Source organism: Orbicella faveolata, unplaced genomic scaffold, assembly GCF_042242905.1.
Source record: "Orbicella faveolata isolate gen_17 unplaced genomic scaffold, um_ofav_v1 contig_48, whole genome shotgun sequence".
Classification (NCBI taxonomy): Eukaryota; Metazoa; Cnidaria; class Anthozoa; order Scleractinia; family Merulinidae; genus Orbicella; species Orbicella faveolata.
The window spans coordinates 14,398,220-14,424,162 of NW_028301578.1; the positions used below are offsets into that span (position 1 = coordinate 14,398,220).

The window sequence follows — 25,943 nt, forward strand, 5'->3', positions numbered from 1 at the left end:
AAGTAGCGCGGCTCAAAAGGATTAATTTATGCTCACGCGCAGTGACTAAGCATCTCATTAACGCCCTTAGCAACCACATGGCAACAAACGATTGAACAGAATAGAAGCTTTCATCTCCGGAAACTTCAAACACTGTGATCGCATTGTGGACCTTTCTTGCAGCAAGGAAAGGCTAAGCTTAGTTTAAAATGGAAGTATTTTGGTACAGAAGGATCCTGACAAGTTTATGTCTTCTAGAGTAAAATGGAGTTCCCTGGACTGCCAAATGAGCGAAGAGGAAATTGACTTCTACACTTCATAACACGATCGATAACCGAGCTGTGCTTATAGGTGTTTATAAGATCCAAGGACTTTGTAAAAAGACATTTAAGAAAGAACTGAGCGGGTTACAGCTGTCAGTTTTATTTGGACCCATTTTCGGCACAAGCTTACATATATTCATCTGTTGAAGGAAACCCTCATTTTGGCAAGCTACCGATGCAAATATGGTTATTGACAAGAAATTGGACAAGGAAAAGGGAGATCACAAAGTCACCTTCACCCTGACTGTGGCTTTGGCTTTTCCGACAGGTTTGTGTTTTGCAAGAGTTTTTATACTGTAAAATTTCAACTTTGTGGTGTCGAGTTACACTGCCTGATAATTAATAATTTAAGCTGAAGTCTAAGTGTTGTGTTATTTCTAGTAAACATGGTATTAGCTTATCTTGTTTTCATAGTAAATAAACTTAATCTTTACATAATGTAGCTTAATATTGTCGTGGTTATAGAAATACATATGAGTGTTGCAAAAGACAGACAAAATATTGTACCCAACCCCCTATACCTTCCATCTCTAATTATTTAGTGATAAATTCTCTTTCATTTTATGTTAAGGTCTAAAATTTGGTGATACAAAAATGCATGTTAATCAGCTGTGTCATGGGAGGTGCGATGACCTCATGGTTAGTGCCCTTATCTCTGGATTGAATGGTCTGGGTTTGAATCCTGGCTGGGGACATGGCTGGATGGATTAACTGGCCTTGAGATCTTTTGCATGTTAATGGACAAAGACACACTTGAAGCCCATAGACATGCAAAAACAAAATTGCAGGGCCGATATCTGATCATCTTGACCAGACAAGCTTGGTCAAGGATTATATCATATACAGGGCAATATTTTCTTGTGGAATACAGTTGACAGCCCCATCTCAACTGCTTGCGTAGCCAAGCACATCTCAGGATTTGGTTCACCATCCTTGTTTGCAAAGTGAGCCATATTTAATTTAATTGTAAGACTGAACATTATCTGTGTGTGTTTCTGTTGTTCAGATGAAACTGACCCTAAACCTGTCACACGTGGAGTTCAAGGTTTCAAGGGGAAACGTAAATTATTTGAAGCACCAAAACCACATTACTACTACCACCTGGAATACAAACTCTTTCCCAATGACCCTGATCCAGTCAAAGCTGATGTTGTTACCTATGGCGTCGCAGCCAAGATCTATACTGAGAGCGATTCAAAGGTGTTGAAGACTTGGCGTGATGGCGATAGGACCTGGGTTACCTGGACCCACAGGTTGGTTAAATGGGATATAATTTGCAGAAAAAAAATCCACACACCCTAAGGATGGGCACACTTTTTTTAACCCCCTCGCCCTCCCACCTGTATTTCCTGAAGCACTAGACCCCTGTCCGCCTGGATTTCCAGATCTAAAAGTTCGAGATTAAATTTGGTTGAAAATGACCCCTGGAGAAGATTGTCTAGGTTCAACCCCCTCCTTCCTGGATTTCCATAGCCTTTGATTCCCCCTCACGAGAGAATTTACAGAAATCCATCTGTCTGGGGGGGTAGTGGGGTACAGATTTTCTCTGGAATAGCCCAATGTAGCAAGCTGAATTTTCAATGTCTAAGATTGTACGCATGCAATGTGTGCAAACAGCTTCAATGTCACTGCACACCCCTTTGCTCGTACATGTACTGCACCATGTTTTACATGCATTTTTCACTTATGATGTTACAGTGTGCATGTATGCAACATTATGCAGCATGATAGGCCCGGTATGCATGCAAACTGCTACATTAGTTCTTTGAGCTCATTGTATACAGTTCCAGAAAATATCCATACCTGTTCCACAGAAGGTTATTCAGGTTAAGGCAATTAACCGCTGGTTTTCACCTCACATTTTTTCACAAATACTAAACTGCATGTTTTGCACTTCTACATGAACACGTGTCTTGCATTTTGAATGTAACAACTTCAGATCAAAGTGTCAACTGTATTTCATTTTAGCCACACTGTAACAATTACCAAGGATGTGCTCCTTGGGCTATTCAGCCATTCCTTGGAGCTTAAGATCTGGGACACAAAAGACAAGGTGTCCCCACGTGCACGGTTTGATAGGCCCAAGGCATTTCGGATCCCTGCCTCAAGGGGCCCAGAGGATTCTGAGGGAAACAATGGAGGAGTCCAGCAGATTGTCATGAGTCAACAACAGTCATTTGAAAACACTCAGCCTAAACAGTCACGCATTGTTCACTCAGGTGAATAAACCTGCTTTAATTTAATAATTTACAATATTGAGCAAGCCTGTATGATGCAAGAGCTTTACCCCTTTGAATATCAGTAGGATGAAAAAAAAAAATTATAATTTTTTTAACAGGAAATAAGGATAGGGAGAGGGGTACAAAAAAAACTGTTTTTCTTTTTGTCAGGGAGGCTCTGCCTGAGGTCTTTGCCTTTTTTACCATGAAGATATCTTGAAAGAACATATAAAATACTAGAAATGAAAGTTTTCTCTACAGTACAGTGTACCCTTTTCTCTTCTTTGGCTTGTGAAATTTATCCCTTCCTTTTTATTTAACAGTTATCTCCAGCCTTGTGCTCCATTATAGGGAGTAAAATCCAGGGAGCAAAATATTAATTAAAACAAATGTAAAACTATTAGTACAGTAGGTCATAACTTTCATCTTCTTTTTCAATTTCCTAAATGAAGATGCTGATGGCCCGAAGCGACACTCTAAGACTGCTCAGGCTTTCCAACCAGTTCTACCTGATGTAGGATCTATTTCTGATGCTAGCAGAGCCATAACTGCCCCATCTGTAAGATATTGACTGAACTTTTCATTGTGTCTTACAGTGTGCACTACATATAGCTTTTGTCAATCAACTCCTACATGTATTAATAAAAAAATATAGCTTATATCTATTTACATATATCTCATATCTGTATTTGTTGTTGGAACAGGTGACACAAACTTATTGTTTTCACTAAGTAAATGTTTAGTAGTTGGAAAATATGTTGCAAAAAAACCCTAAAGGAGACCAATCTGGTCATGATTCAAGCTTTATTTGACCGCTAACAGACACCAGAAATGACAGTGGTTTTACACTATGGCAACTTAAAAGATGCCTAGACAGCTAAAAATTAGTGGCCTTTCGTCCTGAACATGAGACCAAAATCTGTGATTTCATCCCTTAACAAGGCAACAAGCATTCTGACCTTTTCATATGAGAGTCCCTCCCCCCCCCCCCCCCCCCTCCCTTTACCCAGGGCCAAATTGAAATACCTGTTCAGGTAATGCTAAACCCTTGCATTTTTTATGTTATTTGCCAACAGACATTTCGCTCTCAATCTTTAACCACAAGTCCCTCAACCGCTACTGGTTTTGCCAGTATGGTGAAAGTTCAAGTGCGAGTTGGTGAACAAGAAACACCCCAGTTCAGTCGCTTAGCAACCCTGGCTGGTGTCACTCCACCGATGACGGCGGCTGACCTTCATAGTGCAGAGCAAAAGCAACTACGATCACAGTCGCGTAGAGAGAGGTCTCCCTCAAAGTCTGATGGCACAAGTAAGTAGAGATCATTACTTTCTGTGTGTATTTTTGAACAGTGTGCAATAACTATTCCAGGTTGAGTCTCTGTAGCAATTACCACAGAACTACATGTACTGTAGCTGCATTTATTTGGGGTTTCTGGCCCCTGGTATTGCTCTCTAATGCCTCTACTCCACCCAATTGTTTTTCTTGCACAAATTAGCTGTACATTGTATTATTCAGCCAACTCTAGTGAGTCCATGCTTGCTTTCTACATGTATTTCTTGGACCTCTCCTGACCATGGGTACACAAACCTGCATGTATTTCAATTAATATTCCTTCACTGTTGCGGTTCATGTATGAGAGTGCTGTTCTGTGGTCTGGGTGCTGGCATACATGTAATACCCACTCTAAAGTCCTAACCTATTTCGAGTTGCCGAAAAAGAGTTGTCCGGTTTTGATTTAACTGTTTACTTCTTTGTGTGTTTGTTTGTTGGGTAATTAGTTGTTGGAGTTCTACATCTACATTATTCATTAGACTTTTAATTGAAAAATTGAGAAATTTTATTTGCTCATTTCCAGAAAAGAAGGCTTCACATACAAAGACAAGTTCTTCCAAGAAGGATCTTGTATTAGCAGAAGCTCATAAAAAACTCCATGGCACGGCCACACTTTGTTTGAAGATGTACACGTTCTTCTCTGGAGTAAAATCAAACACCACCAAGTTAGGCAAGCCTGCAGGAAACATCGAGGAGTTGCTGCTTTCTGTGTCACTTGATGATGATCTTCTGTCAGAACGTCAGAAGAAAGAGTTGAACCCCATGGTTATCAGGGTTTCATCAGCAAGTGAGCTTCCCAACAAACCTCTGACATATAAGCAGCTGAGAGAAAAGTAAGCAAGACTTCTGATATATGTGAATTTGTACGTGTAAATAAGGATCTTCCCCCTCATCCCCAAATAGATAAATAGATAAATACATAAATGCATAAATACATAAATACATAGATACCTAAATACCTAAATACCTAAATACCTAAACGCCTCAACGCCTCAACGCCTCAACGCCTCAACGCCTCAACGCCTCAACGCCTCAACGCCTCAACGCCTCAACGCCTCAACGCCTCAACACGTAAATACGTAAATACGTAAATACGTAAATAAATAAATAAATAAATAAATAAATAAATCTTGATCATTAATGATGTCTTAAAACATAAGCAAGTGAATATCAAAGTTAATAGCCGATGTTTCGGCGTCATCGTGACAACATTCTCAGGGCAAAGTGAATAAATTAATGCGAAGTTTTGATTTCTATACTTTTACAGTCTCTACAAATTAGCATGATAACAAAGGATCACAAGTTCTTCAAGCGATTGCCTTTGTGCGAATTGAATCCGTTTGCACGTTTAGAGATGGTTTAAGTTTTCTCCTTAATTAGGCATTCAAATCACTTTGCCTTGAAAATGGTTTCACAATGGCACCAAAACGTTGGCTATTGACTTTATAATATTCGCTTGCTTATGTTTCAAATAGATAAATAAATAAATAGACAGTAAATAAGATCTATGCGAACTCTTCCAGATTATCTGGGATTCTCCCGTGATTCTCCCACGTGCAGAGCCAGAGGGAGACTCTCCTACGGGTCAAATCTCCCGGATACAAAGGAAAAGTACATTTTTCAATATTATTTTGGCCAATATTTGGGTGAAAATTTTGGAATATTTGATGCATTTTTGTGTTTGAATTGACAGAGCTCTACTCTTTTAACAACGTTTCTTAGGGTTGAGAGGGTTGAGAGAGTCGAAAATACGTCGTGGAGCGGAGTATTTTTGACGAAATTTGAGGTGTTTGGATGTCCCGATGAAACACTGTCTCGAGTGTTTGATATATCTTCTCAATCGAAACCAAAAATAAGGAGTAAACGGGGAAGTAAAATCGTCAAAATCCATGCTAATTAAGACAGGGTTAGGGATATCCAAATCTCCTTCACGGTTGTGATTTTCTTTGTTTTAACTTGGTGAATCATTAACGAGTTTGAGAATCATCATTCACAAACGTTTTCTTCACCACAGATGCAAGCCTGTACATGTGTCATACCAGTTCTATAAACAGCCCCTTCATGAGAGTGTTGGGCGAGACCACGGCAGTGATGTCTTCTGGGAGGATGTGAATGTGGTCCTTCTGGGAACATTAGATAAGGGTGGTCTTGCGGAGTATCTCCAGGGGCCCCAATTTCAAGTTGAGGTCCATGACAGGGACCGTAAGATTGAACACAAGAAACTGAAGCCCAGTTTGTTTGGCGAGAACCCCGAGGATGAGATGATTAACAACGTTAGTTTGGTTGCAGGTACGACTGATAATACTTTAATCCCAAGCTTGTCTGAGTAATTTAATTTTCCTTCAGAATAATGCCCATACATTAGGCCCTGTCTACACTACGCCGGAGAAATTTGAAAACGCAGCTTTATTTCTACGGTTAGGCCTACTGTACACACTAATCCGTCACGAAAACGACCCGTTTTCGAAACGCTCGTAGCATTTTGAAAACGGTATTCAAACCGGAGGAATTTGGAAACACTGGCTGTAATTTGTGTTTTCGTGTGGATGGAAAACATTTTGAAAACAAAACTTATCCAAGGCGAGGACATCACGATGACGATGTGATTTTCCTGACCGAAGTTTCCTCAAACATAAATTCAAAATGATCGGTGATTGTTGCGTTTTCAAAATTTCTCCGGCGTAGTGTGAACGGAGTACATTTGATGCATCGGACACACAGTAGAGATATGTCTTACTAACCTCGTCTTCTCGGTCCACACTGTAAGTTACGGATTCTCGTTTTTTCCTCTTCGATTAAAAGGAGCTCAGTCTCGGTTTGCGCATATTGAAAAGTTTAGCTCAATTTTTCAAATTTGTCGTTTGTAATCCGTGTTTATCTTCTCCATCCATAGCCATCCTTGCTCCTTTATGGTTTATCATTATCTCTTTGGTGTTTCTCTATCTTATTAAACTGTTATTTTCAGGTTTCCTACCATTTAAAGGTAATTTTGTATGTGGCCAAATTAACTCAAAATACCGTGACTGAGCTCCTTTAAGGCCCGCCCGCTTCGCCCTTGGGCCGTAAATCGAAGGGGAATAAAGTCGGTCCGTAACCTATTGTACGGACCGAGAAGACGAAGCTAGTAAGAGGTATGAACATTGGTTATATACTAATTGCAGGTCGCCGCACCACTCACAACCCATTCTCCAGTCGTGACAAGCCCTGGGATCCATACGGCATTGCTAAGTTTGATCTGTCAGGGTTGTTACTTGGTCAGACGTACCTTTACCTGAGGTCTCCTATTCACTGTTGTCCTCTGCCGGACACTCACTCTGGACTCCAGAAACCTGATGGACCTATTGTGGGACAGCCGGGAAATGTGGATGGTCCAGGTACAGTTTCTGAAAATAACTTTTATGCACGGCACATTGGCTCTCGCGATTGTCTCGTCTCGCGATTCGAGAGGCTCGTCTCTCGAGACAAGAATCTCTTCTCGCGCGAGGTCCGTATAGTGGAAACGCTGGTTGAGTTTCTGTTTTACAAGGGTATGGATTTAAAAGTCATAGCTACATGCCTGCAAATGTTTATTTCATCTAAAAAAAAATGAAAAAGTACGGATAACAATGATTTGTGGGAGCTCTATCTCAGCGGTCTGCATTACAAAAGCACAAATGTAATAATCTTGTTTTTCAGAGGATAAACCCATGCCGGTGGCTAACTACTTGGAGTGTGGCAGTGAACTGAAGATCAAGGTCGATTTGGCCTATCCGCTGAATGCTTCTGAAGAAGACATGAAAGATGTAGAAGCTGCTCAAGTTGACGAGGTATGGGGCTTAATTAACGTTCAATATATTACATGTATTCTTATATGAGGTGCGTTGATGTTTGGTTACTTGTGAAAACAAGTCTATAAAAGGAAACACGTGAATAGCGCAAATGACAGCAAGTAATGAATTGAACCAATCAGATTACGAACCGACAAAATTGTGCAACCCGCGCCTATTGAGCGTCCCCAAGCGCGGGAAAATCCACGTCGTCGTTGACTTTCAAAGAAGAAAGGCCAAGCAAGAGCGTCTCTGACTAATATTCTTTAAACTAGCAGTTCTTCGGATTGGTGGAAGACAGGCGCGATATTTGAGTTGGTCCTTTTATAACCTTCGTGTTTTATCTTTCCACAGTGTCCGTTTGGTCGTGTGATTTACATATTCGAATACAGGAATGCTCCTTTTCTCCGGCAATTACAATCTGAGATCACTGCCGTGAATGCGGAGGCACTGGAACTAGACACGTTACCGCAACATGTGATCGAGGCTGCTTTGTCAACATACAAACTGTCAAGGTAAGTAGTCGTGGCTGAACGAGAATGAAGAGAATGAAGAGTTTTGTCGTTTTGTCACGTAGCAGTAACAGTTTTCTCAAATAAAAGCGCGAAAATATTGAGTTAACAGGATGGAATGGACGCGGACGCATAGACCAGCTCGTAGAATGACTCGTGTGCATTCTTGCGTTGGTTGATCACTAACACATATTAACTTAATTGCTAAATTGCAGAGAACAGCGAAAAAACAAGCAACTGGACATTATAACAGGATTCCAGGTGATTCTACGTTCTTCTCCTTTTTGTTAGTTGTGTAACTTAAAAATTTGCGTTTTGGTTAGAAATTTTCCCTTAATTAAGTTGGTACATACAGATATTTTACCTTCGATTTTAAAACTGATATTTTATTATGGAAATATTTGACCTTTGTTATATTTATTCAACAGGTTTTGGATGGCCAGTATCACATGTTTGTCCTAGAAGGCCTGGCCGAAAAGGGCATTAGAAGACTATGGGAGAAACTACCTAGGCCACAGGAAGAGGGTAAGGGTTGAAGTCGTAGAGTTTGTAAAAATGTAGTTACGTTACAGAAAAGGTATTGCGAAAAGTTATAAAACTGCATGAGCATTTTGCTGAAGGTTATGACTGTTTCGCTTTTGCGTGTAATTCGAAATAATCTGCGAGAGCATCAGTTTTTTTCGAGAGCAAGACCCGAAAAAACTGGATGCTCTCGCAGGCTAGATTCGAAAAAGACGATGGAACTATTACTGGTTTTGCACTTGATTAGCTGGGGAAAAAAGTATTGAGGGGAACGTTTTGGCCGCACCCGAAACGTCTCTCAGTTAGCTTATCCGAAAAGACAAAGTGTTATTTCAGGAAGCCGTAACATTGTTGACAAGCGAAAGCATTATTTTTACGACAGTTGATCAAAAAGCACTTTATCAGATACATTATACACAGCGTTTATATACAGCGTTTTTGTTCAATTCCTTCAGATATCACGAAGTTCAATGTTCTCTACAACTCCGAGCTGAGGTTTCACGAGCGATTGTACGCATCCCTCGACGTGGACTTGTGCCGAGTCAGACTTCATGAGCCGCTGGAGGTTATCGTTCAAAATCCATTACTGTACGTGAGGGATCTGGTACCTAAACCTTGCTTTGACGCACTGGCAAACTTAGACCAGGTTAGGAGTTTGTTTGTTTTTTGGATAAAAACTCCTGGACTGTTTCCCATAATTTACCGTCATCAGTCAAAGTCTTAATTTTCATTTATTTGACAGATTACCCCTGAAAGTAATCTTATTTGTGGTGGAACAGTACAGAGTTATTTTCAGTCTGTTATATTCATGAAAATATATATATAAAAAAAGTCTGCATACGAGCCAAGTGGCCCATCAGGCCAGCGCTAGCTTATCTCCGGTTTCAGTAGCATGAAGCGACTAGGAGTATTTTTATCCTTCAGCTTTAAATTCGCCGGTACCCATCCATATACCTGGATGGAGAGAGGTACTGTCACAGCTAAGGTCTTGCCCAAGAACACAGCACAATGTCCCCGCCAGGGCTCAAACCTGGGCTGCTCGCTCAGGAGACGAGCGTACTTACCATTAATCCACCGCGCCTCCACAACCATGAAAACTCTTGAGTATTTTTTAGTTATTTTGTGTCTAACAAGTTCTCACTGAATTGATCATCCTTCACAGATGTTAAAAGTCACCAAACTCCGTGAAGTGACTCGTAACGACTTGTTTCCATCCGCTGACATGGTCGTCTCCATGAGCCGCGAGTTCGGAGTACCGCTGACCGCTGAAGATTTTGGAGGTGGGTGTGCAGTAGTTACCAGGCTTTTGCGAGCATGACCTTTTGCAGTGGTAGCGGTTTTTAATGAATTTTCGTTGAGTCAAAACCAAACCATAGCTTACCAATTACAGCACTCAGCCAATGTCAAACCGTATAAAATCAGCATTAAAACCAAAGTAATTGCCTGATTACTTTCGACGCTCAATTGAAAACCGCTCTATTTTCCCTTATTACACTCTGTTTTGGTAGGAGTTTGTTGACCATCAGAGACAAAGCATATCTTCTCTTTTGTGAAGGCGGGAGTATTATTTATGTCTCTATGGCCTCTGCTATGATAAACTCAGTCTGTAACTGACTTGATAATGTGGACTCCTTTGCCACGATAAGTGTAACTTTGGATCTTTTCCAGGCAGTAAACATTTCTAACCTATAACTTGCTCAGTTACTCTTCTTGAATCTTTCATTTTCCAGATCTTATCTTTCCTCAATCTGGCTCTACTTTCGTTTTGGATTCTGTGGAATACTTTGTACTTTGCATCTTCTGAAATTCGACACAAGAATTCCTTCTTCTCTTAATTTTTTTTCCTCTGATTTTTCTGGCTTATCCGAGTAACGCTTATTGCTTCCTACACCCTGGCATTTGAATTCTTCAAAGGCCAGAGGTTTTCTACTACTTTAATGTCTCGTCAAAGTTTCTTCCACGCTCACTCCTGTGCTTGTTAAAAGGTCAGTAACGAATCAGCATTATTTTCTCTTTCTTGCATTCTCCTGTTTTATATCAATTTAGATTACATGGTGTTTATTTTTCTTCTTTTCGTTGGTGTTATGTTGGGTTAACCAGTACCCTTAATAACTGATTCTGAAAAAAATTTCACTACCTGCTTGCATTGAAGAATTAGCTAGTCATCTCTTTATTATTAGCATCTGATGAGATTACATAGAAAACTATTGAGAATCTTCGTCACCCTGGTTTGATCAATATATCTTTTTTCACAAACACTTTTCCTATTTTCAATTCAGTTGGCGTTCTTATCGATGTTACTTATTACGTTGTTTGTGTCCTCGCTTTCAATTTTTACACCTATTGGAAGTTAAGGTTTTTCACGTCCTGTTTTCGTGTGTTTTCATCAGAACTGGAATCAGGTGCTGGCTCTGAAAAGGAGGAAGCTGGATCAGGTAACCTACTGGTGGAGCCTAGACCCAGGACTACTCGGCCATGGACGCCATTGTCTGTTTTCAACTCAGATTACGTCACACTGCTGAAAGATCGAGAACGGACTCTTATAAGGCACGACTTCATCAGGGAGAACATTGTAAGTCAAATGCACATTATCATGAAAGAACAAATGATACTTACCTTGGTCTGAAGGAAAACTCGGGGCCCGTAAGACGTAACTTTAAGCAAGTACAGAAGTAGTGGCCAAATTGAAGAGATGGGGAGGTTATTGTTTAACCGAACTGGCGTCGAAACGCTTTTATTAAAAACTGGATCATTGGATAATACAATTCAAGAGTTTTCATTGGCTTAGCCATCATGGTACATGAGCCATTATGCCGTGCCTTACAAATATGGTATATATGAGGGAACGCGTAATTGGTTTGTTTTTATTTTTATTTTATTTTGAAATACTTGCGAAATGTTCGTGGCTAATCTGACGGGACGTTTCGTCTCGGCCAAGGGACTCTTCAGAGACCTTTAGTTTTCTATATTTTATTTCGACAAAACAATTATTTCACTCGCGCTTGTTGGATATGAGATGATTTTCATCTAACTTGTCAAATGTTTTGATTTCAGTTAAGGACGCGAACAACAGAACCCAAGAGAAGACCACAGACCATTGCTGTTGACATGACTGAATTACATCAACAAACCGCGCACAATTATAGCATACAGACACTGAACTCTACTGAATTGGCGAAAGAGAAACTTAGACAAGTTCTTGCAGAGGTACGTATTTTTATAGTCTGGACGCTTTAATCTTGTGTGTATTCCTCGCACGCACCCGTGCCCTCGAAACGCACGCGTCATGTTCTTACATGGTTACAGCACGCCAGCTCGTAAGAAAAAAGGCGCGAAAATCGTGGCACGTGAAGTCAGTGTCAAAAGGTGATTGGCGGTGTAAGCCAGTCCAGGGATCTTGCGTGCTCTTAAGTGGCTTCCGTAATTCTACGCTTATTCAAGCGTGTCAACTCGTTGAAGAACATCTAGACGACAGATAATGCGTTATTAATTTATTAAATTGCTTCTGTGACTTAATTTACAGGATAAAGACCGTCGTTTCACCTACTGTCCTCTGTACAATTCAGCCACGGTTCTACCCATCCACCCGGAGACTGTGAAAAAACAAGATCTTATGGACTCAAAAGAACGGTGGAGAACTGAGAAAGGATTCATTTTTCCTGGAAAGAAGACCTCTTTAGTCTCAAACATACATCCTAAAAAGCCTGACTCGGCTCGGGTGGACGAATTACAAAAGGTACCTGCATGATAGATAAAGTTTTGGCAACAGTGACAAAGAGACCAGAGCTTAAATCGACAGTAACAGTCACAGTAACTTTTATTGATATATAATAAGTTTACAAGCCTTAGTAGCTTGCAGCTAGCAAAACTATTCTGAGCGATCTACTAGTCTACTACTTCCTCAATGTAACAAAACTTTTAGACCTGCCTCGAATTGCCCATTTTCTTACACCCAAAATTTTCCAAGTATATTTTCAGCTTATAAGTCATTAATCAAAGTGTCTAATTTCTTCCTTCTTCCTGTTTCATTAGCTCTGGCAAACTTACAAAATGGTTAAGAGACTTAACAATACACCACATTTTTGTTCTCAAATAGGCCATTTCCGAGCTACTCAGTGCCTCTGTTTCAAAACGAGTCTTTGTGCAATAACTTTCATATGAAAATGAGTTTGATTTGCATGAAAATGACCATGTAGGGGGCACACATTTTCATATGAATGGTTTCACACGAAGACTCGTTTTGATAAGGAGGCAAAAAGCAACTCGGAAGTGGCCTTTTACCTAAAACCCGTCGCGTTTACACGTGTATGTTAGGAATCCGCCATTCCCAAGATTAGTGACGAATTCAAATGAAGTACCTTTAAGCTTGTTCTTAGTCTATTTTCTTTCCCTTGCAGCCATGGAAAGAGAACATCTTGCACGCTAACATCTTGAAACCTACAGTAGACAGGTAAGTTTGTGCAAAAATTCCTGCCAGCCTACCTCGAGGATGTAGTTGTTCTCATTTTGATTCAGTTTGAATTAATTTTGTACGTCGCAGAAAATGGTTCTCGAATTTGCCAGGTTTGAGTTTTTTTTTTCTTGTGGAGGCGCGTAGCCTCATGATTAGTGCGCCCGACTCTGGATCAAGCGGTCCGGCTTTGAGCCCTGGCCGGGGACATTGTGTTGTGTTCTTGGGAAAGACACACTACTCTTACAGTACCTTTCCCCATCCAAGTGTATAAACATGGGGGTAACCCTGCGATGGTCTAGCATCCCATGCAGGGGGGAGTAGAAATACTCCTAGTTGCTTCATGCTACTGAAACCTTAGATAAGCTCCGGTCTGATGCGCTTCTTGGCGCGTATGGAGACTTACCTTACGTTGTTTTCTTGTATCAACAGGGAGAATTTTCCATGGGATTATCGAGATGCCGACTTAAACTTACTTTCTGTTCCACCTCCGTTCTTTGACAAAAACGTTGTCCTCTCTGTGCACGCCGCTGGTGACACCAAAGAACAGGAAGAGAACGAAGCGGCGGAGAAATATACTCGTCAATGGCAAGAAAGAATTGTTGTGGACGATACTATTTTCCGTACTCATCGTTGTTTAACGGAAACAGAACTTAGGGACCGAGGTGCTAAAGCCTCAAATCAGCTTGCGAAGCTGGAAGGACTTCTTAAAAATCACCCGGAAAAATTCTCACTTTCGAGGGCAGGACTCACTTTGGAGGAAATTCCACCGTTGGCTGTGGTCGCTAATCCCAGCGTCGACACTCCCGCGAGGAAAACTGGGAAATTAAATCCCATCGCGAGAGATCAAAGGGAAGAGGGAAACTGGGGATTTTATCCGGGACCTTTTGAGAAGGAGGGCTGGCTGATGGAGAATAATAAGGTGCCAATACCTGATCAAGAGCACGAGAAGTTTAGGAGCCTCAAGGGCCACGATTTCAGGTACTAGTGTTTACGAAGTCGTGCTTACTTGCTATACGTTTTCAGTGATAGCCTTTCAATCCGACTACGGGTGGATGCCCTGGGTCGGCCAGTTTGCCTTAAAAAAGGGAAAACACCTTCATGTTTTTTCCTTATGTAAAAAAAAAAAAAAACACTAGTGCAATCTGGGAGTCAGAAAGTTTCTAGAAACTCTGACGAGTTGTCAGCGAATGTTTACACAGCTTTTTCAAATTCTTCCGATAAAATTTTCCGGGATGTTTCTTTAATTTTTCCTTGTCTTTCTCTGCAACAGGTTGTACTACAAAGATAAAAATATCCTCTGTCGCCGACCTATCGAACCTTTAAAGGACGAAGAAAGGGACAACCATCTTTTTCCTGTTGCGGACATCTGCAGCTGACGGTTGCTACCAAATCATTTTTGCAATGATATCAATCATCTCTGCCCACAGAATCGCTGAAACATTTTAGAAACGGTGTGTTTCTCACGTTTGTAGGCTTGGAAATAAAACAACGCGTGCTGTGAAAAACTGTTTCCATTTCGCAGAATTCATAGATACTGTATCCTAAATTATTTGAAGAGACTTAAAACAGAAACGTGTAGAATTTTCTTCATAAATCTGTTTTTAATTCTATCATATGTACATAAAAAAGTCTTGCTCAGTTTACTCGCGGTATGCAATTATATGTACAGCTACTTTTATGAAGTAAAATGATGTCCTTGGTCTAAAATAAGTATTATGTATTTTGCAAAATGTGCAAAGAAAACTCTGGTCGCTTTCTCCAAGGTTGCCTAATAAAATATGCTTCTTGAGAAATTTATTTTGTCTTATTTACTTAAGATATAAAGACTTTTTTCGATTTTCCCCCTTAACCTTAAATTTAAATATTGTTGTCTTTCAAGATAATATTTTTGAAGCCAGAATGGTTATTAAAAATCAAAATAATGCTACAGGTTTTAGGCAGAACAATTTCTGCGTAGTGGAAGTCCTCGGTGGCAAAAAATTTACATTCGATACTTGTTGCAGAATTGAAAAGTCTAATCGATCAAACAATTTGGGAAACGGTCTCCGCTTCAAGAATTATTCATAATGTGGTCAGATTCGTTATGTAAGAGTCACACTGTAGCATGAATTAATTTTAGTGACTTTCTATACGTACTTCTCTTGAAAGTGTGGTGCGATTGGCGATTCTTGTACCCAGGTAACTCATGGCTCAGTTCATATTCACCGTCATATTAAAGACGATCATAAGTTATAACTTTCAAATTATTAGATTTAATACAATTTACTACTTCATAATAAATTGACAGCAACTTCTTGGCAAAAAGCAAATACTCTCAAAGACATTTGTACAATTTTCGTTTTTTAACTTGTATGCATACTGGCCGATTATTTAATATTTAAATTTATCCTCGAATATAATGAAAATGAACGTTAAAAAATGTATGATACAATTTGCACTGTAGACCTGAGTCCAATGACAAAGTAAACTTATAAACCCAACACAGCTTAAACTGCATACAGGCGAAAAATGGTCCAGGAAAACAGCACCTCCGCTAACTCCCTACATGACCTCCCTAACGCCCCATCCAAGTGGACTCTCTCCGGGGCCTTAGCCAGAAAAAGAAAAGACATTCCCGACTGAGACCATGTCCATGGTTAAAATCTCTTCCAAGGTATTTAGGGTGTTTTTGATAAAAGTATGAGCAAAACCGATAACAAAAATAACTAGTTACGGCCCTGCTTTCTAAACTGAAAGGTGTTCGGTTACACGAGCTGGAGGTTCAACTGTACATACAACATGTAAGTTTAAAAGAATATCATGCGGATTGTTATGCTTTGGCAACATTGAAAGATTCAGATTTTTATGGCCAGTTTAACCTTTTTCTCGCCTCTTTTTCTCCCCTTGGGACTTCAGTTACTTTTAAAATTATTGGTTAATATCACCCCTGATGATTTCAACCGTATAACCCATGATGTTCCACTGAGTTAGTCTTGTTACTGAAATTTAGCAAATAGAATTCGAAAAACAAAAAGAAAATAATATTTACAGTTAAAAGTTCCTCATGAAAGTTTGTAAAAATGCGCTCTGTTTCAGCTACAAGTTTAATTCGTGGTCCTTTTCAGCTGGTCTTCGTCGCAGATCCGAAGACGAAATTTTCGGTGACAATCGTTGACCCTTCGTGAATGTTCGGCCATTCGGTCTTGTGAAACACTTGCAGTTAATGTACCTTCACTTCTGTCACCATGTCTAGTTCGTCATTATCTATGGTATCGTACTCTTGCTCTGTCCTGATCAGGATCTACTTCATACTCAGCACTTTGTTGTTTAACACAACAACACAGTCTACTCAATAGCGTTTTCCTCTCGGCCTTCGCTCTGGCCTTTTCGTATTCAGGCTCAGGGCCATATCTATTACGTACATCTCTTCGCTGCCCCTTTTTAGACCTCGCTGTCCTCCTGCGCTTCGCCTCTCTCATAATCTCGTTCTTCTTCCTCAGCAGCGTCCCTGTACTGCTTAGAAGATCCACACCTTCAGGTCTCGAGTCTCCTGGCGGGTGCGGTGGACTGTCGCCCGAGTCTTTCAAATCGATATCGCTGAATGCGCCATTAACACCGGTAGCGCTGTACCCGCCGGTTGCGCTGTAACCGCCAACATCTATCGCTCTTTCGCTGTAGAACGGGAAGTCTGTCATTGTTCCCGCCTCAGTAGTCGATTTTTCAGCCTCTGGCGCCGGCTTGTCTTTGTCTTTTGGTTTTGTCAAAGTGAGATACTGGATTTCGTTTTCTTGTTCCCTGCATGTCTCCTCCATTCGCTTTTGTTTACTGAGCAGCGCCTTCTCTCGAAGTTGAGAGCTCTCCAAGCAAGCCTCGAAATCCTTTTCACGTTCAAGCGCATCACTTAGTTCATCCAAAGCTTCTGTCAGATCGCTTTCTAAAACTAAAATTTTTTGCTTGAAATCCTCGGTTACCCTCTGTGATATAAAAAAAGAGACAGATATATCAAACGATGATATGAGATAGTAAGTCCGCTGTGCGTCAAATTGAAATGCTCTCCTTCATAGTTTGCTATATAATGGGAGTAGAGCACAACATTGTGGTCATTCACGGGTTGAAGGTATGGAAATTAAGATTAACAGGAGTTTCACACCAAGTTGGAAAAAGGGAAAAATCTAAGGCGACTTTTGGCTAGAGGATAGGCGCCAAAACCGAGCTATAGATGGTCCAATATAGGTGTCACAAGAATGAACGTTCCTCGTCGCCGTGGCTAGAATGATGTAAACTTTCTCAGAACTTATGTCGAAAGGCCCGTACGACAACCAGTAAGGATAACAGCATTGTGAGAAAAATGACTTTTTCGATCATCTTCAGTCTTCTTTCTAGCTTTACGTGGTTCAAAATGGTAGGCAACTTTAATAGTTACGTCAAACATGGGAGAATAAGACGAAGCAATGCAAAATCGAACTAGACAATTTCAATTGGACACAATCTCAAAATTTTATTTCATCTCTGAATTTTTCCGATGTACTTTGTATACTTTTGTTTGTTTGTTTTTGAGTTTCTTCCTCTCAGTCTTTCTAGCAAGGCGACTGTCTTCTTTTCGAGGACGCTTAGCTGTTTAGCATACACAATTAAACATATTAACACCAGAAAAAATATCTATTAAATGTTCAGTTACCTCCCGCTCCTTCTGTTCCATGTAAAGTCTAAGTTTCAAATCGAAGTTCTCTTTCTTCAGCTCTTGAACTAACTGCAAAAATCAGAGATTAAAAGTAAGTGACGATTAGTTTACTATATTCGAAGTTTGTAGTGGGTCGTGTTTAAGACTCGGGCTTCACAACTTGAACAGCTTAGTAACTGTAAAAAAAAAAAAAAAAAAAAAAAAAAATGAATAATGAAAGTTTGATGAAAAGCGCCAAGTGCTAGGACTGAAACACTTTCATATATTTAAATTAACAAATTCTACCAGAATTTGAAAACCTCTGAAGAGGTTTCTATAAAAATTTTGTTGAAAACAAGTTCGGAAAAGTTTATTTTTTTCTTTTATAAAACTACCGAAACGAAGCGAAAAGATACAACGATAATTCCTGCACAAAATATGTGATTTGAGGACTTTGCTCTTTCACCTGTCAGAAATACTTATATCTGAAGTTATGTTGTTTTATTAAGGAAACATACGATTGTGGTTACGATTCCAAGGAATCTTAACAATGTTATGGTTAAGCGTAACCTATCGTTAATTTAAATAAAGTATCAAAAGGATTAATAATAAATTTTGCAAACCTCACATCACGAAGATAATGTAAAATTGCCAGTGAAAAAGTGTTGTTTACTGAACTTTCAAAACAAAGGAGTTTACTTGTACAATAGATGGTTCCTCTTATAGCCAAAATCATGTTGCATAACCAGTACTCTCTGGTGTAAAGATGTAATTATTGATGATCAGCATTTTGCAGATGATAAAGAGGCTAGGCTTTTAGTTTCATAAACATATAGAAATCTTCTCTAAAGTTTAGCAGTTTATAAACACTCACAGTTTCATGGTCCTTAATCGTGTGACCGCTGGGTGAAGCAGCTAAGAAAAACAACAACATTACATTAATTCCATGAGCAATATCAAACTACCGAGACTCTGATTTCATGTCATAAGAGCAAGTTAATTACAAAGTACAGAGACTGGCTTTAAACTAAATAATAAAAATAAAATTTGAAATTATCATTTTAAAATTTCAGTGAACCTTTTATCAGCAGTGGTAAAGATTTTTTTAAGCTGAATTCTTTCAAGAAGTTGTTATGATTTTTCTAGCGTTTTATAAACAAAGCAAAACGTCACAATGGCATTATGCAGGCATGTTTTTACACGAACTTCGTGTGCTTTAATTTAGTAGCCGGAAACTATGGCAGAATGTGAGCGTATAGCTATTAAAAACCAACTGCTGTGACATAATTTTGTTCATGGTTCCTTCGTTTATCTTTGAAAGAAATGACACTATTAAACACCGACTTAAACCTTACTTACCGCTCAAGGCTTCAAGCTGCTCCACACTTCTATAACTCTGCATTTTAGCTTTTTCTAATTCTTCTGTCGGAGGAAAAAAACAAAATAAAACAGCGGTCAAAATTCAAGCTACCATTTACTGCACTACACAAGAAGTAATCTTCAAGGGAAAGTAAGCTATAGTGACTTGATTGTAACAATAAAATCCTTCATAAATAAGAAAGAAGAATTGTTAAGGTTGGATGAATTTAAACCCGTATTGATCGCGAGCAATTTCCCGCAAAATATCGAACACATCGCCAAAATGGCCGAACACAGCCCCGTCACCGAATGTGACACGATTTGAAGTCGACCTAAAGATCGGCTATTTCATACATAAATCGTTTTACTTACGCGAAATCTGTGGCCAGTCTGTCCAATTTTGAGGCCAAGTTGACTTATGAATAAATGTTTCTTAAATGATGTTATTAATTGCGCTGACAATTCAATCTGTGTCCGGCCCTACGGCCATCGGTCAATTTACCGTCAGTGGTAACCCCTCATTCTATCTTGTATTTCGTGTCAAGGATGTAAATGTTAATCCTAGTTACATGACAACATCGGTAAAATATCACTAAATCACTGACACATCGGTCAAATAAGCTACAGATTTGAAACACCTTTGATTGCAAGGAATAATTTTGCCTGGGTTATTTTTTCCGCTCGGTGAATCCGCCAATGGCGTCTTTCTTCTTCAAATCAATAAGGGTCAATAATGATGGTCAAATGTCTTTCTTTCTTCCCCACAGGTGGGTGTTGAAAATCTAGTTCTTTCTTTTATTCGCAAAACGCATTTAACAACAACACGAGGCGAATTTGGTGGTCTTTATATCAACAACGTTTCCTTTGAATCATCTTTCCATTTTCGCTGTCCAGTTCCCGTGACCGACCTATTTTTAGAAGAATACAGTCCGATTATCGTTTTCTTAGCCTATTAGCGAGTGAGAATGGTTCTGACAATCGTTGGCTTTACAAACACTAAGTTCATTGCGAGCCATGACTTGTCGTTTTGAAAGAAAGCTGATAATTTCTGAAAATAATGGCACGATGGCGTCAACACAAGCGAAGTGTAGAATGTTATTTTCGTTTCACCCATAAAAACTGGCTAGAAATTGTTATCTACTATATAACAGGTAACTTGAAAACCAAGATTGAATTTTTGTTACTCCCTTACTCGGCACGAAAATAACTATTACTTCAAGAAAAAAAATTACGAGATATTATGATTCACTGTATTGTAAACCAAAGCAATAACTCTGTTCGTGATCATGAACGTGCCTTGTTAACGTTCATATTAAGATACGTCGTCAAGTTTCGATGCCAAATTAAAAACATACCTTTTTTACGTTCATCCATTGTAACCTGTCAGTCAGAGAGCGAAAACACGAAACGTAATAATCTCTAAAGTGGCTAAGATTCGTGCTGCCAAAGCTAACACAAATCTGTCTCTGAAATGATATTGGTTCTCCTTTTTGCGTCGGGCAAGTTTCTAGCACGTAAATTCGGTTTAATGTGCAGTCGCGATATTGAAACTTTATTTTAATTTATTCGTTTTCGTGAAAAGGAAGTTTTTGAACGAACAATAGTGGAATACTATACAGCACTGAGGGATTTTACTGGTTATTCACTTCAGGAAATAAAGATCTATAATTACAAACGGAGAATACAAGCTAAGTATGAAGTAATTTGATAAATTTAGACAAAAATCATTTGACGCATACATATATATGTCGCACATACACGGTTATTGGTTCACTAAAAAAAATACTAAATATATACGATTAGTAAGAATATATATATTGCTGAGAAATCTCTTGAAAGTAATATCCAAATTTGAAAGATGCTACTTTTTGTTTCAAGTATGATGAGCAAGCTTAGATTTTAGCGCTACATAGCACGCGCATGTAAAATTTAAAATCAATTTATGCCAGCTAAATCAGTATACAAATTATAGCTCTGCCTTTCTCGGATACACATTTCAACGCATTCATCGGCAATTTTGCGGTTGAAATCCCGTGTTTATATTCATATATATGTGGAGTGTAGTCCAAAAATATCCAGCTCTCCTTAGCAACATATATATAATAGTCTGATGTGCGTTTTTATAACCTATATTAAATATACCGCACACTTAAAAATCTGGATGGATCTCCCCAAATGAGTCCCTGACGTCTTCTATTTTAGCACTCCTCGTTTAATTTCCATTAATTTTTCCAGCCAAAATTAAAACGCGTCGATGTTTATCCATCGAACGAACAGGTAAATATCCACAGAGTAAATCTCTGCTATATTGCGAGAAGTTTCTTCAGTCGCGCGAAACTGCAACAACAAAACCATTTTGTAAACCTTAACTAAACCTCACGAAATTAACAGTAAAAAATAATGATACATGCTAGGAGTTTAAAAAAGGCCTTTTTCAAATTTTGCTGGCCGATGAAACAAGTATGTAAGCTTACAGGTATCTTGTACTAATTTTCAGATACAGAACTGCTAATCGTTTACATTACGTATCGCACAATGAAGAGGTCTTTTATCAGCAATATTTACCCGAAACAAACCTGGCCTGTTGTCATGAATTTGCATATGAGTCTAAGGATGATTTGTTTTTCGTATTGATATCGCCGTGAATGAGGGAAACAGAGGCTTAATACCTTGTAAAAGATATTGAGAACTGGTATAATCTTGGCGAGTTTGGCTATCTAGGTAGACACTATAAGTTGTTCTTGAGAGACCACTTTCATCACTAGCTCCTTGATTATTGTTATTTAAAATTCGACACATTGAAAACATAGCCATCGAAAGTACAACAACTCACGACGGATCGAAAACAGTTCCAAGTTTAATTTATTCGCGTAATGTTATCTATAAACATCAACGAAGAACGGAGGAGAATGCGTTCTGGCGTAATAGCACCTGTGCGAGAATCAGTCAAGCGAAACGCAAAAACACGGCGCCTTTTATAAAGACACGCGTAGAAGGATAGTTAAACAAGTGAACTAGCAGACTTCCAGCTGGTTAGATTCTTGTTTTCTTTTAAAGTTGAATTTTAAATTAAACGCATCAGGTAGGATTTCGACAATAACGGTCTGGAAGTTAAAGGTTTGTTCGTCTACCCTCGCTGCAAAATTGTTTTCTGTACATTGTATAATACATTTGGCTCGGTCGGCCGGTTTTCCTCAAAATAAACGCGATATCGAATTTTCATTTGAAGCGATTGCAGACAGATTGTTTTTCGGACAGGCAAATAATTAGAAAATCCAGTTTTCTTACCTTAAACTATTCCTTGCAAAAATCACATGTCTCCGTGCTAAAAGCCAAAATTTACGTCGCAAATATTCACTTACTACGTCCTGTAGGTATCTCCTTTCAAATCCACAGTTAAAACGTAAATTAGAGTGCACCAAACCTGAAATATTGATGACGGTTTCGTAGGTGGATAAAATAACCTGTGTTATTGAGTTTTTAACCAATCACCGGGCGACTTAGCGAAAGGTCTTTTGTTTTCGGGCCAGCTGAGTAAATCAGTTGCCCGTCTCGAAGAGGATGCTGGGAGATGTAGGAACTGCAGTCGTCATTATCACGACATGCTGTGTATCATAATGGAAGATTTCATTTTTTAAAAAACGTCATCGTTTATTTGGATATATATCTCCCGTTGTGGAAGATAAATTCCTAGCCTATAAGCTTCCGTGTAAAGTAGATGAATCGCGCTTCAGATAAAACGTCAAAAGTGTCATGAAATAGTCTTGATGCTTTTTGTTAACAGGAAGGTGAAGACATCAAACGCGAGAAAAATGGTTTTCTGCAAGAAGCGTAACTTGGTAACAAGAACTTCTTGGTAGCCAAACTAATTCAAAACAAGAGAAGATTTCTGTCTTACCGAAATAAAGCGGTTTACATGGAGAATTTTAAAATACCAATCGCATGGCTACTGATGTATAAATCTTTTTCGGATAAATGTATTAAATAAAACCAACTCTAATTGCATTCAAGTCTTACAACGTGAATTTTGGCCAAGCTTAGCAAAATCCCGACCAGAATGTTTTGCTGATCTAAGTTAAATCATGGGGCCGTTTTGCATTTCTTTTTATCGCAAAGAAAACGGAAGCCCAAAAATAATTCTCTTTTTGAATAAGTGGACCAAAAAATTGAGAAGTATACTTAGACGGATAAGACGACAGCAGCAAACCTTGTATGAAACAATACAACTAAAAGAGACGTCTCGTGAATTGCAAATCATCACATGCATTAATGTTATACCGACAAATTCAAAATTCTAATTTCCGGGATAATTTCTGTTGAAATGGACAGAGGTCAGTTGCATTCGTCAGCTATCCAAAGGTATCGACTTTAAGCAGTATTCCAAATCAGGCATTTCTCACTAGCCATTCCTTTTTTTGGTTCCCTTTGTATTAATATTCACTGCTACATTTTAAAATTTTGATACTGCTCTTCGAAGATATCGGCGAGACGGAATACCTCTATGCACTTCCGACTAAACTGATAATTTAATATGCAACTCACTGTCATTCTATTCAATTGGACATTCCCTACAACCGCTACAAGTGTGAACCTTGTTGAAATATATTGGCAAAAATATGTCACCCTCATATTTTTATTTACACTCTCGCGAATGTTCCCTGGTGAATTATTGGCAAGGATCTATTGAACCGCATACATATCGGCCATTTAAAAATTCTGCAGATCTAATGAGTGATTATAATTCACTTTAAACGGGTATTCTTTATGTATAATCCCGGTATGGTCAAGTCAGAAACGGGCACGAAATAGCATAGTAAAAAATAAATTAATTAATAGCCTAAATAAAATAGCCCTCTGGTTCGGCCCAAATAGCGCTCAGGTTAGCCTAAATAGCACTGGTTAGCTCTCAAAAATTGTCAAAGTTAACCCGTACAGCAGATACCCGTATCTCGCAGTGACTAGTAGTGCCAATTCGTCATTTCGTGTCTTAAATACGCCCGTTAGAAACATATGCCCTCCTTTCGGTACAAATAACTTCTGCAAATACTGCCTGCCATTTGCCTGCCTATTTTTACTGAAAAGATTGCTTTTGAATCTTTAAACGGAATTTTAAATCTAAACTAGTTAATTAATTGGTACAACCTACCCAGCAGTCCAAGATTTTCCATTGATTTTTCAAACAAGAATTCCAAATAGAGCACGCTAGACGAACTTCAGTCTCGTCTACATGCGCAAGGCCATGGTAATATTCATGAAAATTCAACGCCGTTTGCAAACGTGGCAAGCCTATGGTTTATGGACAAGTGCATATAGAAAAAAGCAAATGGTTGCATTATTCGACCCGTGTTGCATATTTTCAACACTAAGTATTGTATACAAGTCTCGGCGAGTCGCATATAATAGTTTGCATTGAAAACTGTTCCAAAAATCGCAAGGACATTGTTCGTGTGGCCAATGACCAGCCTTATATAGGGGAGTGGGAATCGAATATCCCTCCCCGTTACCCTCGCCCAAACCCTCCTCAAAAAAATATCGGAGATTACATCTCCTTTTTGGATTCCTTCGTTTCAGTATTACGCAAAGAACCGTTGTGTGACGACTCGCATAACGTCTGGGAAAGAGTCTAATATATAACTTACAACTAAACCTAGGTTTGGTATTAAAATTAAAGCATTTTACTTCCCTCTACGCACGTGTAACGCGCGCTTCACGTCACGTTTGTCGCATGTCACGCGTTACCTTATTCCTTTCCGGCTTTCTTACCTGGAAGTTTGATCGTCCACCACCACCGAACACAACTTAAAAATTAACATATCAACATCATTCCAGCTCTCCTGAACATACATAAACTTAACCTACGGCTGAGCTATACTTCTCGTTAAATCTCGCGGCGCGAACATCTCCTGATCAGAAAATTATTATACAAAAGCGCGGGCGGCGATCAGACATGTTAATACGAATTGCATGTATTCAATGCGCAGGACTTGCTATAGCTCTCAAAAGTATCGGTAAATTAAACAAAAAAGTGTGAAGAATACACACACAGATGACTCAACTAAATTTTACCTTTTTTTGTCCGTTCAGTGCTGTCCTGAATGTAAAATCGTCAAAACAAATTCATTGTGTAATAAATTATGGCCCATTTGGTCAGATTTCACAGCACGTATTTTAACCGGAGATGACTATAGCTATCATGTGATAAGGAAATTATTAACTAAATATCATCACATTATAAAAATACGGTAAGTAATACCGTTTTTGGTTATCTTCCAGAATAACAAGGCGCCACGCACAGAAGGTTGAACAGAATTGGTTGAGAAAAAAATTGAACAAACAACAGAAAAAATAAACCTAGCTGGTAAAAAATAGAGATACGTGAAACATTTCATTTCCGCCGCTGAGCAGCGGCTGGTAATCGAGCCTCTGTGAGACAGGGAGCGAATTACAGAATTACAAACTTTGCAGAGTCCTTCGCAGCCGTTTTTAGGGTCGTTACGCAACGCTTCTCCCCCTCTAATTTGTAGTTTTCATATCGCTGGCAGAAGATCACGAGCAGCCCCTCTCTTTGTTTAGTCCATCCTGTGTGACGCGAAAAAACTCGCGAGAGGAAAATTGACCGCGTGCATAGCTAAGCCAGTCCTCTTGTTTCGAACTCTCTCGCCTTTGATTGTGAACAATATGTAAAATAGTGCAAAACAATAAAAATATGAAATATGAATCGCACCTTTCTCTTTTGGCTCACGGGTTCGTCTGATGTAAAATTACAGACAGAGAGCCGGCCGGGCAGGGAAAAAAATAA

At 39.2% G+C, this 25,943-nt stretch overlaps 2 protein-coding genes across 8 annotated transcripts; one reads left to right on the top strand and one right to left on the bottom strand.

Moving 5' to 3' along the window:
- The first annotated feature begins 70 nt into the window (after nt 1-70).
- On the top strand, nt 71-14,939 carry LOC110044834 (uncharacterized). The gene is made up of 20 exons (XM_089281643.1): nt 71-570; nt 1,309-1,555; nt 2,271-2,521; nt 2,974-3,080; nt 3,598-3,829; nt 4,377-4,686; nt 5,868-6,142; nt 7,015-7,227; nt 7,529-7,659; nt 8,014-8,174; nt 8,387-8,432; nt 8,600-8,696; nt 9,149-9,339; nt 9,856-9,973; nt 11,084-11,265; nt 11,748-11,900; nt 12,217-12,429; nt 13,091-13,143; nt 13,576-14,124; nt 14,417-14,939. Exons 1-20 carry the CDS (start codon nt 486-488, stop codon nt 14,520-14,522), a joined length of 3,720 nt encoding a protein of 1,239 aa, XP_089137769.1. The 5' UTR covers nt 71-485; the 3' UTR covers nt 14,523-14,939.
- LOC110044835 (uncharacterized) lies at nt 14,728-25,932 on the bottom strand. Of its 7 annotated transcripts, XM_089281650.1 has the most exons (6): nt 25,213-25,344; nt 24,908-24,943; nt 19,145-19,207; nt 18,660-18,700; nt 17,804-17,875; nt 14,728-17,099 (listed from the first exon to the last, which is right to left on the bottom strand). In XM_089281650.1, exons 3-6 carry the CDS (start codon nt 19,185-19,187, stop codon nt 16,386-16,388), a joined length of 870 nt encoding a protein of 289 aa, XP_089137776.1. In that variant the 5' UTR covers nt 19,188-19,207; nt 24,908-24,943; nt 25,213-25,344; the 3' UTR covers nt 14,728-16,385. The 7 variants fall into 7 exon arrangements, with proteins under 7 accessions (XP_089137776.1, XP_089137777.1, XP_089137774.1 ...); XM_089281651.1 differs by lacking the exons at nt 24,908-24,943; nt 25,213-25,344 and adding an exon at nt 25,869-25,932; XM_089281648.1 differs by lacking the exon at nt 24,908-24,943 and having other exon boundaries at nt 25,211-25,344.
- Between the last annotated feature and the right edge of the window lie 11 nt (nt 25,933-25,943).

Excerpts from the sequence above, each read along its gene's own strand:
- LOC110044835 (XM_089281645.1), bottom strand. The coding sequence starts at position 24,312 with ATGGAAAATCTTGGACTGCTGG. Across the intron at positions 19,208-24,290 it reads GGAAAATCTTGGACTGCTGG|AAGAATTAGAAAAAGCTAAA; the intron begins GTAGGTTGTACC and ends TTCCTCCGACAG. Across the intron at positions 17,100-17,803 it reads TGGAACAGAAGGAGCGGGAG|AGGGTAACCGAGGATTTCAA; the intron begins GTAACTGAACAT and ends TTTATATCACAG.
- LOC110044834 (XM_089281643.1), top strand. The coding sequence starts at position 486 with ATGGTTATTGACAAGAAATTGGACAAGGAAAAGGGAGATCACAAAGTC. Across the intron at positions 2,522-2,973 it reads GTCACGCATTGTTCACTCAG|ATGCTGATGGCCCGAAGCGA; the intron begins GTGAATAAACCT and ends TCCTAAATGAAG. Across the intron at positions 11,266-11,747 it reads ACTTCATCAGGGAGAACATT|TTAAGGACGCGAACAACAGA; the intron begins GTAAGTCAAATG and ends TTTTGATTTCAG.